This window comes from Anabrus simplex, chromosome 11 (assembly GCF_040414725.1).
Source record: "Anabrus simplex isolate iqAnaSimp1 chromosome 11, ASM4041472v1, whole genome shotgun sequence".
Lineage (NCBI taxonomy): Eukaryota > Metazoa > Arthropoda > Insecta > Orthoptera > Tettigoniidae > Anabrus > Anabrus simplex.
The window spans coordinates 111,250,668-111,263,907 of NC_090275.1; the positions used below are offsets into that span (position 1 = coordinate 111,250,668).

At 36.8% G+C, this 13,240-nt stretch overlaps 1 protein-coding gene across 1 annotated transcript in view; it reads right to left on the reverse strand.

The window, feature by feature from the left end:
• LOC136883167 (zinc finger protein 43) overlaps nt 1-13,240 on the reverse strand; it is a 135,750-nt gene that overhangs the window by 39,403 nt on the left and 83,107 nt on the right. The window contains exon 4 of the mRNA XM_067155346.2: nt 6,865-6,923. Coding sequence (XP_067011447.2) covers nt 6,865-6,923 — 59 coding nt within the window. The remainder of the gene's footprint in view (nt 1-6,864; nt 6,924-13,240) is intronic.

Consider the following 13,240-nt stretch of genomic DNA (forward strand, 5'->3'; position numbering starts at 1 on the left):
AGGTGGTCTAATAAATAACTTAATGTTATTATTTCAATCTACATCATCAATACGGACCAAAAATGATATTTATTACATGTAATACAGTACTTCGTCAGAGCAACAGAAATTATTGCTATTATTATTATATTTTAATTGTTTTGGAAATTATTTAGGCTTGTTTAATGAGCATTTAATAGGTTGGTTAGTTTACCAGTAATCTTTTGTCACATTTTTCACTGACATAAATGCATTTTGTGGAATTGTAATTGTAGTTTTATTATTAAGTTTACTTGCAATAACAGATTGTTGTTAGATTTCATTTTTTGTAAAAGTCGGAGAAGATTTTTAAAAGTATTAAAATCAGTATAGAATGTGGGTTAGGATACAGGATGTTCTTAACTGTGGTAAATTCTCCAAATTTACACAGTGTCTTAACACTCTAGAAGTTTTAGTAGGCTATTATTTATCACTAAAGACACCTTACAAGGTACTCATTAATTAAATTCCTACCTTTATTTCAAAAATTAACTTACTCTATTTCATCAAAGTCATTAACTTACATAAAAAACATAATTACAATGATTTCCATATTGCAGCTTACTATTTTTTAATGTAATACAACTAATACGTTTCTTACTTGAACAGAGTCACCTAACCTAACTACTTCTGCATGTATTACGGGAAGAAATTTCAAACCTTAGTAGATTAATAATATTTACATGGGAACAGCCTTTCTGAAATTTAATCAGACACGAGAATATATAACCAGACGTCTGAAACCAGTGATGCACACTGTTACATCTTAAGAAGAATCACATTCTTATTTGATTACAGTATCTAGTATTAAAATTAAACAATCATTTATTCCTAGTGGATTAACTGTTTATGCACATATTGCAAAAACATGTTCTCCCCCCTCATTTCAAACTTGAATGTTTGTTTACTGTACACCAGTGGGAGTTGTCAGTCGATGCATGTTACTAAGTGGCTTCAAGATTGCTTCCACGTGTCAGCGAGAGCACTCACTAGTGCATGTAGAGGGAAATCAATACAGAATATGCTAGACCCTATTCAATATTAATGCAGGAGTGTAAAAATAGTGAAAACAGAAAAAATAACATGTGCTAAATCCCCTATAACAGATGAAAGGGTTCTCTAAGCACTCACCAAAGGTAATAACACGTTACCACAGGAATTTTCGAGGGGCATTAAGAAAACTCTCATTACAACAAGAATCTGGTTATCAACGTACTCACTATAGCAGACTTCTACTGTATTTTACCTTTAATTATAAAAAATACAGAAGTATTGGAGATTTTTCTGACTTCCTATCTTGTATAATCCTGTTGTCTAATGGGAGTTCCTTAATAACATTCCCAGCTTCTGATATAGCTGTAATTAGAATGATTTTGTTAGGCAAGTTGTTCCAATTATCTTTATATTATTTTCTATATCAGTTAGTTTTATCTTGGATAGGTTTATGACATGTGATGGAAATCTGTGGGTATTGTCTGTGACTTGATCAAGAAGAGTGGTTCTTTGGTTGAGCTCTGATTTATCAATTTTAAGATTCTTTAGCTGTTTATGTAATGTATTTTTTTTCACAAAATCTTTGGAAGTTTACATGCTGTTGAAATGAATTCCATTCTAATGATGGTGTTAAATGTAACAGAGCTTCCAAATGTGCATTATATAATTTGTCTTTTACATTGTTTTTCTTTATGCACAGTAGCTTAATTTCACAATTTCCACATAAAACAAAATCTCAAAAAAATGGCAGCAACTAACTGAAACAATTAATTTGATAAGTAATAATTTAAAAGATTACAGCAAACTCGGAAAAACAGAAATAGGTAAAAGAATTCTTAATCACCCAGAATTTCATTGCAGACAATAATTACTTCACGTACAATAACAAAATTGATCAACAAAATGGATTACCAATGAATTCTCTAGTATGAGGAATATTAGCTGAGATTTCTTTAGATAATTTAGAAAACAACAAAATAATAAGTCCTGTTTATTGACGTACTTGCTATAGCGGACTACCACTGAATTTTGTCTTCCATCATACGAAATACAGAACTACTGGAGTTTTTTTCTGACTTTCTATCTTGTATTATTTATAGTTTCTGATATAATTTTAATTTTGTTAAGCAAGTTGTTCCAATTAATATGTTACATTAATACATGGCACAAGATGTGTACATGATACTTTTGCTATAACACACAAACAATTACAACTGGAGAAACCCTACTAAAACAACTCAACTCTAAAGACCTCTTTGTCAGATTCACCTTAGAATCAGAAATAAAAATGCCTTGAACTATCTTGACCTAAAAATCATCAGAAGAAATATACGCTTAACATTTGATATTTTTAGAAAACCCTCACAAACCGTTAATATAATAAAAACTATTCTCAAAATGCAAATGCCAGAAAGCACGACAGATATTCAGTAACGAACGAACAAATGGTAGATTTCAATAATTCTTTTACTTTCATGGACCAAGACCTAGATATTTTAAATAGAATGAAAAAAAAGGCAAGTTGCTCTATACAAAAATACACACATACATTTCGATCAGAAATACAATCCAGACCTGTAATCAAATTAAATTTCTGATGATATCAATATACTTTGCAAAGAAATATTTAATATTACCAATAAACAATCACCCTTCCTAAAACATCCAACACACTCCCAACAACCTCTCATTTAACCCCACCTCCACCTCTCCTACTACTACGTCTGCTCACTAACAGTAGCTCCAATTCCAACCATCACTTCACACAATGGCTGTGCCACATGTAATAAATATCATTTTTGATCCGTACTGATTATTCTAATGGCTGTGCCAGTCCACACACACCAACATTACTAACAAGGAGCAAGTACAATACGTTTCTCAATTTGTTATTGTTTCATTTGTGTTCTCTTTATGTCTTCTTTCTTTGATTTTAATTTACATCATTCCCTTGTCCTCCTCTGCGAACCTCTGCGGTGGGGAGGCATGCTTGTCCCAATGATGCAGATAGCCGAGCCGCAGGTGCAACCATATCGGATAGGTATCTGTTGAGAGACCAGACTAACGAATGGTTCATCGAAAGGGGGGGTAGCAGCCTTTTGATAGTTGCAAGGGCGGCAGTCTAGATGATTGACTGATACGGCCTTGTAATAATACTCAACATGGCTTAGCTGTGTTGATACTGCTACACGGCTGAAAGCAACGGGAAACTACAGCCGTAACTAACTCCCGAGGATATGCAGCTCTCTCTGTATGAATGATGTACTGATGATGGCTTCCTCCCGGGTAAAATATTCCGGAGGTAAACTAGTCCCCCATTCGGATCTCCAGGTGGGGACTACACGAGAGGGGGCGATCATCAGGAAGATGGATACTGACATTCTGCGAGTCGGAGCGTGGAATGTTAGAAGTTTGAATCGTTGTGGTAGGTTAGAGAATCTGAAAAGGGAGATGGATAGGCTAAAGTTAGATGTAGTTGGTATAAGTGAAGTACGTTGGCGGGAAGAACAAGATTTTTGGTCAGGCAACTACCGAATTATCAATACAAAATCAAACAGGGGAAATGCAGGAGTTGGTTTAATAATGAATAAGAAAATAGGGCAGCGGGTAAGCTACTACGACCAGCATAGTGAAAGAATTATTGTCGTCAAGATAGACACCAAACCAATGCCCACCACAATAGTGCAGGTCTATATGCCTACTAGTTCAGCGGATGATGAAGAAATCGAAAGAATATATGAGGAGATAGAAGATTTAATACAATATGTAAAAGGTGATGAGAATCTAATTATGATGGGAGTCTGGAATGCAGTGGTAGGCCAAGGAAGAGAAGGTAGTACAGTAGGAGAATTTGGATTGGGACAAAGGAACGAAAGAGGAAGTCAGCTGGTTGAATTCTGCACTGATCATAATTTAGTCCTTGGCAATACTTGGTTCAAACACCACAAACAATGGCTGTATACATGGATGAGACCTGGGGACACTGGAAGGTATCAAATAGACTTCATTATGATTAGGCAGAGATTCAGAAACCAGGTGTTGGATTGCAAAACTTTCCCAGGAGCAGACGTGGACTATGACCACAACTTGTTGGCCATGAAATGCCATCTGAAGTTGAAGAAATTGAAGAAAGAAAAGAATGCAAAAAGATGGGATCTAGACAAGTTGAAAGAAAAGAGTGTGAGAGATTGTTTCAAGGAACATGTTGCACAAGGACTAAATGAAAAGGCTGAAGGAAACACTATAGAGGAAGAGTGGAGAGTCATAAAAAATGAAGTCAGTAGGGCTGCTGAAGAAATGTTAGGAAGGAAGAAAAGATCAACTAAGAATCAGTGGATAACTCAGGAGATACTAGACCTGATTGATGAACGACGAAAATACAAGAATGCTGGAAATGAAGAGGGCAGAAACGAATACAGGCGATTAAAGAATGAAGTGGATAGAAAGAGCAAGGTAGCTAAGGAAGAATGGCTGAAGGAGAAGTGCAAGGATGTCGAAGGCTGTATGGTCCTGGGAAAGGTAGATGCTGCATACAGGAAAATCAAGGAAACCTTTGGAGAAAGGAAATCTAGGTGTATGAATATTAAGAGCTCAGATGGAAAGCTACTTCTAGGGAAAGAAGACAAAGCAGAAAGATGGCAGGAGCATATCCAACAGTTGTATCAAGGTAAAGATGTAGATAATTTGGTTCTGGAACATGAAGAGGCTGTTGATGCTGATGAAATGGGAGACCCAATTTTGAGGTCAGAGTTTGACAGAGCTGTGAGTGACCTCAATAGGAACAAGGCACCTGGAATTGATGACATTCCCTCTGAATTACTGACTGCCTTAGGAGAAACCAGCATGGCAAGGTTATTTCATTTAGTGTGCAAGATGTATGAGATAGGAGAAGTTCCATCCGATTTTCGGAAGAATATTGTTATACCTATTCCCAAGAAAGCCGGTGCTGACAGGTGTGAAAACTACCGCACCATTAGTTTAGTATCTCATGCCTGCAAAATGTTAACACGTATTATTTACAGAAGAATGGAAAAACAAGTTGAAACTGAGTTGGGAGAAGATCAATTTGGCTTCAGGAGAAATGTAGGAACACGTGAAGCAATCCTGACTTTACTTCTGATCTTAGAGGATCGAATCAAGAAGGACAAGCCCACGTACATGGCATTCGTAGATCTAGAAAAGGCATTCAATAATGTTGATTGGACCAAGCTATTTATGATTCTGAAGATGATAGGGATCAGATACCGAGAACGAAGAATTATCTACAATCTGTATAAAAATCAGTCTGCAGTGATAAGAATCGAGGGCTTTGAAAAAGAAGCAGCAATCCAGAAAGAAGTGAGGCAAGGCTGCAGTTTGTCCCCTCTCCTTTTCAATGTTTACATAGAACAGGCAGTAAAGGAAATCAAAGAGAAATTTGGAAAGGGAATCACAGTCCAAGGAGAGGAAATCAAAACCTTGAGATTTGCCGATGATATTGTTATTTTATCTGAGATTGCAGAAGATCTCGAGATGTTGCTGAATGGTATGGATGAAGTCTTGGGTAAGGAGTACAAGATGAAAATAATTAAGTCCAAAACAAAAGTAATGGAGTGCAGTCGAACAAAGGCAGGTGATGCAGGAAATATTAGATTAGGAAATGAAGTCTTAAAGGAAGTAGATGAATATTGTTACTTGGGTGGTAAAATAACTAACGATGGCAGAAGTAAGGAGGACATAAAATGCAGACTAGCACAAGCAAGGAAGAGCTTTCTTAAGAAAAGAAATTTGCTCATTTCAAACATTGATATCGGAATTAGAAAGATGTTTTTGAAGACCTTCGTGTGGAGCGTGGCATTGTATGGAAGTGAAACATGGATGATAACTAGCTCAGAAAGAAAGAGAATAGAAGCTTTTGAAATGTGGTGTTACAGAAGAATGCTGAAGGTGAGATGGATAGATCGAATCACGAATGAAAAGATACTGAATCGAATTGGTGAGAGGAGATCGATTTGGCTAAATTTGACGAGAAGAAGAGAGAGAATGATAGGACACATCTTAAGACACCCAGGACTTGTTCAGTTGGTTTTTGAAGGAAGTGTAGGTGGTAAGAACGGTAGGGGAAGACCAAGGTATGAATATGACAAGCAGATTAGAGCAGATGTAGAATGCAGTAGTTACGTAGAATTGAAAAAGTTAGCACATGATAGGGTGGCATGGACGGCTGCATCAAACCAGTCTATGGACTGATGACTCAAACAACAACGATGGACATCACAGTATCATTACTTTAAAAGTTTCATTCACTTATGATTTCTTCTCATGCACTGTATTCTGCTGTCCTAATGTATCATTCTTGTTTTTCATCACCAAGGCACCAAACCTTTACAGAAGTGACCTTTATGCATACATTATATGCTCAAACTGGAAAGAGAGTTGAACTGATAGAGAGTCGTTTTGTAGCACTGCTCACCGAGTAAAGGAGTAGTAAATAACAAGTAGAACAAGAGCATTTCAGGTAAAGAAAAAGATTTCTTTTTCTGGTGTGATCAGTCCTTGCACTGGTCTGAAACTGTTCTCCAACCCATCTCATTCCTACACACTAACCTTCCCACTACAGAAAGTATGGCCCTGCAGATTCAACTTACTAGCTCTTCTTATTCAGCGAGGTCACAACTTCTTAAGATATATTATAACATTGAGGTATTGGCCGCTTGGGCCTATCCTGCTACCCTACATCCTTCCTAATCTGCTGTCATCTCCCTCCGAAGCTAACTGAACACGGCCTACATGTCTCAGAATATGACCTACCAAAATCTCCTCATTTGTGATGTGATCAATCCATAAAAGATATGAATAATACTCAATACTTACTCTTCTATGTGAAGCACAATGAAGTTCATACCATCAGTCTGCATCTCCATGTCTGCATCCTAGAAAACAAGATATCTACTTGTAAAGCAACCAACAAGATCTTTACAACAGGAGACCAAAAGAGGACTTACTCTACAGGCCTACCTAAGAAAGCAATTGCTTTGACTATCAAATCATGCATTTAAAATCTTTACAAAAATTACCTTCAGAGAAATAGGAAATCAAATTGAAGCTGGATTCAAGGAAAACAAATTTAGTTTCTGTACAAATCTGTAACATATGTGGGAACAGTTTTTTTGCTAATTGCTTTACGTTGCACCAACACAGATAGTTCTTATGGCGATAATGGGACAGGAAATGCCTAGGAGTGGGAAGCGGCCGTGGCCTTAATTAAGGTACAGCCCCGGGATTTGCCTGGTGTGAAAATGGGAAACCACAGAAAACCATCTTCAGGGCTGCCAACAGTGGGATTCGAACCCACTATCTCCCGGATGCGAGCTCACAGCTGCACGCCCCTAACCGCACGGCCAACTCGCCCGGTCATACGTGGAAACTAAACAATAACGAAACCTGTGGCTCATACAGTAAGCCAGAGGATGTCCTCGGTACTTCAACAGTGGTAAGCCATTTAATCTTCTTCTGTGAACCTGTCTTGAGACAGGTATCAACCGGATATCCTCCATGATTCTCTGTCCTGAGCATCTTTTTTTCAGTTGTTCATAGCTTCTCTCTTGTTTAATATCTGCTGACATTCAAAACCTTCTTCTTCCTCTTCCCTTTTTTCCACCTATTTTTCCCTTCATCACCCTCTGTTGAAGATAATTTCTACATAGTATGTGACACAACCAGGATATTTTCCTCTACCTTATCATTTTCATCCAGTGTCTTTTCTCTTCTACTTTTTAGCACTTCATCATTTCTCACTTTAGTTGCCACTTTCACCTTTTCCAATCTTCTCCACAACCATATTTCAAAACTTTCCAAATACCTTGTTCCTTTCTTAATGCCCATGTTTCAGCTCCATATGACACCACACAAAACACTTTGCGAACCTCTTTCTTAAATCAATAGGGATTGGACTTAGATGTCAAAAGTCCTCTCACCTTTCTGAAAGCTTTTTTTCCTATAGATATTCTGCTTCTTACTTCTTCTGTACAGTTTCTATTCCCTGTTATCAAACTTCCCACATATCTGAATGACTTTACTTGTTGCAGTTTATTTCCCTCTACTGTTAAGTTAACAATAGTCTCCTCCTTTCCTAATCTCATCACCTTTGTCTTCCCAATGGTGATCTTCATTCCAAACTCATTGCCCACTTTCTCAATATTTTCCAACATGACTTGCAGATCTTTTTCTGATCCCGCTAATACCGCCAACTCATCTGTGTATTTCATGGTCTTTATTGGTTCTCCTCCCACTACAACACTTCTTGCTTTTTCCAAGGCCTTCTGTAACAGTTTTTCAGCATATATATATTGAACAAAGCTGGTGACATGCAGCATCCCTCTCTCACTCCTCTTCTGATACTCACTCCTTCTGTTTCATGTTTATCTACTCTAATCATCACTTTCTGATTCTCATTCAACTCTTTTATTAGTCTTCTGTCTTTCCAGTCTACACCAATATCTTTCAGAATCTTAATCAGAATACACCAGTTTACTCTTTCCAACGCATTTTCCCAATCAATGGAACATATATGCATTTCCCTACTCACTTCTAACATCCTTTCTGCAATTTAATTTTAATTTCATGTGGCTATTTCTAGCCGAGTGCAGCCCTTGTAAGGCAGAACCTCCAATGAGGGTGGGCTGGGCAGCATCTGCCATGTGTAGGTAACTGTGTGTTATTGTGGTGGAGGATAGTGTTATGTGTGGTGGGTGAGTTGCAGGGATGTTGGAAACAGCACAAACACCCAGCCCCCGGGCCATTGGAATTAACCAATGAAGGTTAAAATCCCTGACCCGGCCGGGAATCAAACCTGGGACCCTCTGAACCGAAGGCCAGTATGCAGCCAACGAATCGGACCTTTCTGCAATTATCCTTAGGCATCCATCTGCATCTCTGGTTCCTTTGCCCATATCATTCGAAATGATAAATATAGACTCTTTCAGTTTATCTTACAGGGTAAAATTGAAGGAAGGAGAAGTAGGAGAAGAAGAAGAATATCTTGGCTACAGAATCTATGAGAATGGTATGGGCTCAGTACCCCCACTCTTTTCCGAGTTGCTGAGAACAAGAAACAGATCGCCCTGATAAAAGCCAACATCCAATGAAGATATGGTACAAGAAGAAGGTTCCTCTTCTCTTTCTGAAACCAAACTGGTCATCTTCCGTATTCTCCTCTATTCTTCTCAGCACTATCTTCTTGGTCACTGGCTTAGTAACATGACATGTAAAACCAACTGTTCCATAGTCTTTACATTGTTTAGCATTACATTTCTTCAGTAACACAACCATAATGGTCTTAAGATCTGTGTCGTACATTGTGTTCACCAGATTGGTCAGTCTAACTATTCCTCCATTCCCTGAAGCCTTTAATGCTTTTATCTGTTCACAGCCCATCGCTTTCCTTTCCTTTAGGTCCTGGATTGCCTTCTCCACTTCCCATTTTTCTCTCCTTGATCCTGTGGACTCTTCATCACAATCCTGCTCATTCTCCAGTATCACCATTCCATGAACAGTTTGATAATTATATAGATCTTTTACATATTCCATCCACACCGTCTTACTTTCTTCTAAACTTGATGTCATCTTTCCTTGTTTGTTCATTATTCCTTGCTTGCTTATCTTCCTTGGATTTCTTCTCATCAGGCTCCTTGCTGTTCAATAAATCTCTTCTATTTTTCCTTCCTCTTCCAACTTTTCTATTTCTTCACATTGGTTTTTCATCCATTCTTCCCTAGCCTTATCAGTTGTCTGTCTCAGCTCATTTAATCTATAGTTGGCCTAGAAATTAATTTTGTGCTCCTCTTATGTGTTCCACACATCCAACTTCACCCAATAACGCAGCTAAGAAACTTCCACATCAATCTGGCCTGCAGTGTTCTCACAAGGGCAGTGCTAAACATGACACTTTGAATTTGCTTCGCAGAAAGTGGTTAATGCTAAACAGGATGAGAACAATTTATGATAGATGTCCTGACCTATTATACATGTTGGGGAAAACAGTTCAGCATATAAACATGCAGCCAACAAACTATCAAACATATTGTCGAGGAAGGTGCACTACTTTCCTACTCTACATTTCCCGATCCACTATCAAACATACAGTCTAGGAATGTGCACCGTCTACTTACTCTGGAAACCTTACTAGTATTTCTTGGATGCTAGGCTATACAATTTATTAGTGATTTAGAAATGAATTTGCAACATTCTTCTTTTCTATGTTAGTAATACTTGTAATGCCATATGCTAAAGAAATGCAAATAATTCACACAAACAAAATCTCTGGATCCAGGATGAAGGAAACTGACACTACCATTTAATTAGTAAATGACCAAAAAATAATGTTGCAGAGGTTCTAGAGGACCAATGTTTAGTTATGTTTGTGAAGGATGAACTCAGCCAGTGAATGTTAATAATATTTAAATATATAAAATCAGGGTCAGTTGTAAAAAATACATAAGGGAGCTCTAAATTCACACTATTTACTAAAAGATGTGCTCCCATATGCATTTCAATAATCTGCATTACAATCTATTATATCCTATAGGCCCAGTCTGATATAGTATAGAAAAAGTTTTTGTCACCTATCATCAAGAACATATTAATGCCAAGAAAAATAATAGATGTTCTGTCAGGAATACCCATACGACAGATTTTAACCATTCCTTCTCTTTTTTAGATCAGGATCTTGTTATTTTACATGCAAAAATCAAAGGCACTCTTTTAAATATTTACAGTCACCTTGATCAAAAGAATAAACCTACTTACAACCTCAATAAAATTTCTCAAAGATCAATATTCTTTTTTATAAATGAAAACATTAGAATATTTTATAAAAAGCAGGTAGTGGCTAGTAATACACAACCTACTATTCACTCTCCTCCAGTCTCACTCCCTTCACTTCCTCCTTCGCCCCCTCAATAGAGGCTGCATTCAGCAGCCACCAAGCAGGATTCAGTCCCGTACAAGCTCATAAGCTGTGCAGAGCTAAACCAATGGGGTCGGCAGGGAATAAGTAATTCTTTTCTTGCACCATCATGACAATTACATGAATTTAAAGTAAAAAATCATCCTATTCAATACACTGTAATATATTACATCTATAAAGATGATATATCTACATTAACCATACATGTTTTGACCCATTTTACAGTCATCTTCAGCAGAAATTAAGTCTTTAAACAGGACACTACTGCAAGATTTTAATATGCTACATGTTAAATAGTTTATTCAGAAATAGGTTTTACTGTAACTTATGTTTTAAGAATAGGAGGATTTTTACTTTTCAAATGATGTAATTAAAAAACTGGCAATATGGATCGAAATTTATACTGTACAATAGTAATGTCATCACGAAACCTTATTTTCTCTTTCCTTTTTTAATTTTAAATTTCTTTTCGTTCTAGACACCTCTTCCAAGTACTGGGGGAATAACAATATATCATAACTGCATAACCACAGTTTTCTTCAGGTTAATGTAATGTATATAGGAAAATATTTATTATTTTTCCACCTATTCAATACAATAATACGTGGAAAAATAATAAATATTTTCCTATATACATTGTACGATACTTTCAATACAGACCAAAAATTATTTTCATTACTTGTAATAATTTTTTCAGGTTCTTGATCTTTCACATTTTCAACTCAAGTTGCAATCCATAAATTAATTTTACCACTATATATATCAATTTTTGAGATGTTTTCACCCCCAACTAATGACCTGTTTACTACCTTGAATTAGTGTGATTGATGGTCACATTTGTCGTTGGTAACATCTGTTTAAGCACTGTAATATAAATGTAATGAATATTACAGTTTTAATGTGTAATTTATATCTAATTTTAGCATGTGTTCTGTGACAATAATAGTGGGTTTCCTTTCACATTGGCACTTATGATTATAAAAACAAGAGTGGTGTATTTTATGACATGGAAAGTTATGTGTTTTTAAAGGACTAATGTTGTATGTTTTATTCATATTATTTCTAAATTGGAATTTGTAATCTATGTTAATTTGTTGCTGAAGATGTCCCAGAAGAGGGATGAAACATGCTTTGCAATTTAAATATGACTGTACATTCCCTTTAAATCGAATGAATATAGAATTAGTATTGAATTTTTTTTCATCAAAAGGACTTGAACCAGCTAACCATGGTATCAGATTGTATAGACTTGACGCCTTAATGATTGTGGCCACCAGGCAGACTTACCAAAGCCTGGATTGTGGTATATTTCTATACCAAAGATTTTACAAAACTTAAAAATACTCTTTGTTGTTGAAATGATCTATAGTTAGCTATAACACAACCTACTTTCCTTCCTTTTTGAACATTTCTGTTGGTTTAGACTGTTTTCCAACACTGACTTCTCATAAGCACTGTTCCATTTTTTCTGGGTTAGAGACCCGCTGCAGAAATGGGAAAGAAAACTAGCATAAATGAAGAAAAGTGTGCTATGACATATGTCAAAACATTAAAGTCTTGCAAAATTAGGAATTTCTGAATTTGGTTATCACCTTGCTGTGAAGCCAAGTCAAGAGACGCACTCAGAAAGATAGAGTATGTACTGAACTCAGAAGAACATCTGCTGCTGAAGATACACACTGTGATCTTACACACCTGTAACAGAAGGCTTACAAGTGTGGACATCAACAGAACAACCCTTGTCAATAATAATAATGCCTGTGAAATATTATTTACATGATGTTGGGTTCTGAGGATGGGTATCTGCCAAAACATCTCTTTTAACATGTAAACATAAGTCTCAAGAGACTTCAGAGGGCCAAATGACAGAAGGATAGGAGCACTGCCCAGTGAAGGTGTGTGTTTTATAGACCTATTGTCAAAATTTGAGAAGATTGGGTCAAATCGTCATCAGTATGTCTCCCATCCATTAAAAAGAATGCTAAAAGGCTGCCTAACATAAACTGTGAAGCATGGGGGTGGTAGCATTATGGTTTGGGGTTGTTTTGGTGAAAATAAGGAGGGAAACTTGGAGACAGTGGAACTTATATTCAAGAAGAAGTGTTACATTCACATTCTTTTCATCATTGTAGTAGCATCTGAAACTCAACTTACTGGAACAGGGCTTGTTTTGCAGCAGGATGACGACCCAAAACACACCTCAAAGCTGTGCAAGAAGTATATATGAAACAAAGAATCATCAGGAGTTTTCCAAGTAATGGCCTGGTGCCGAGTCCCCCAATT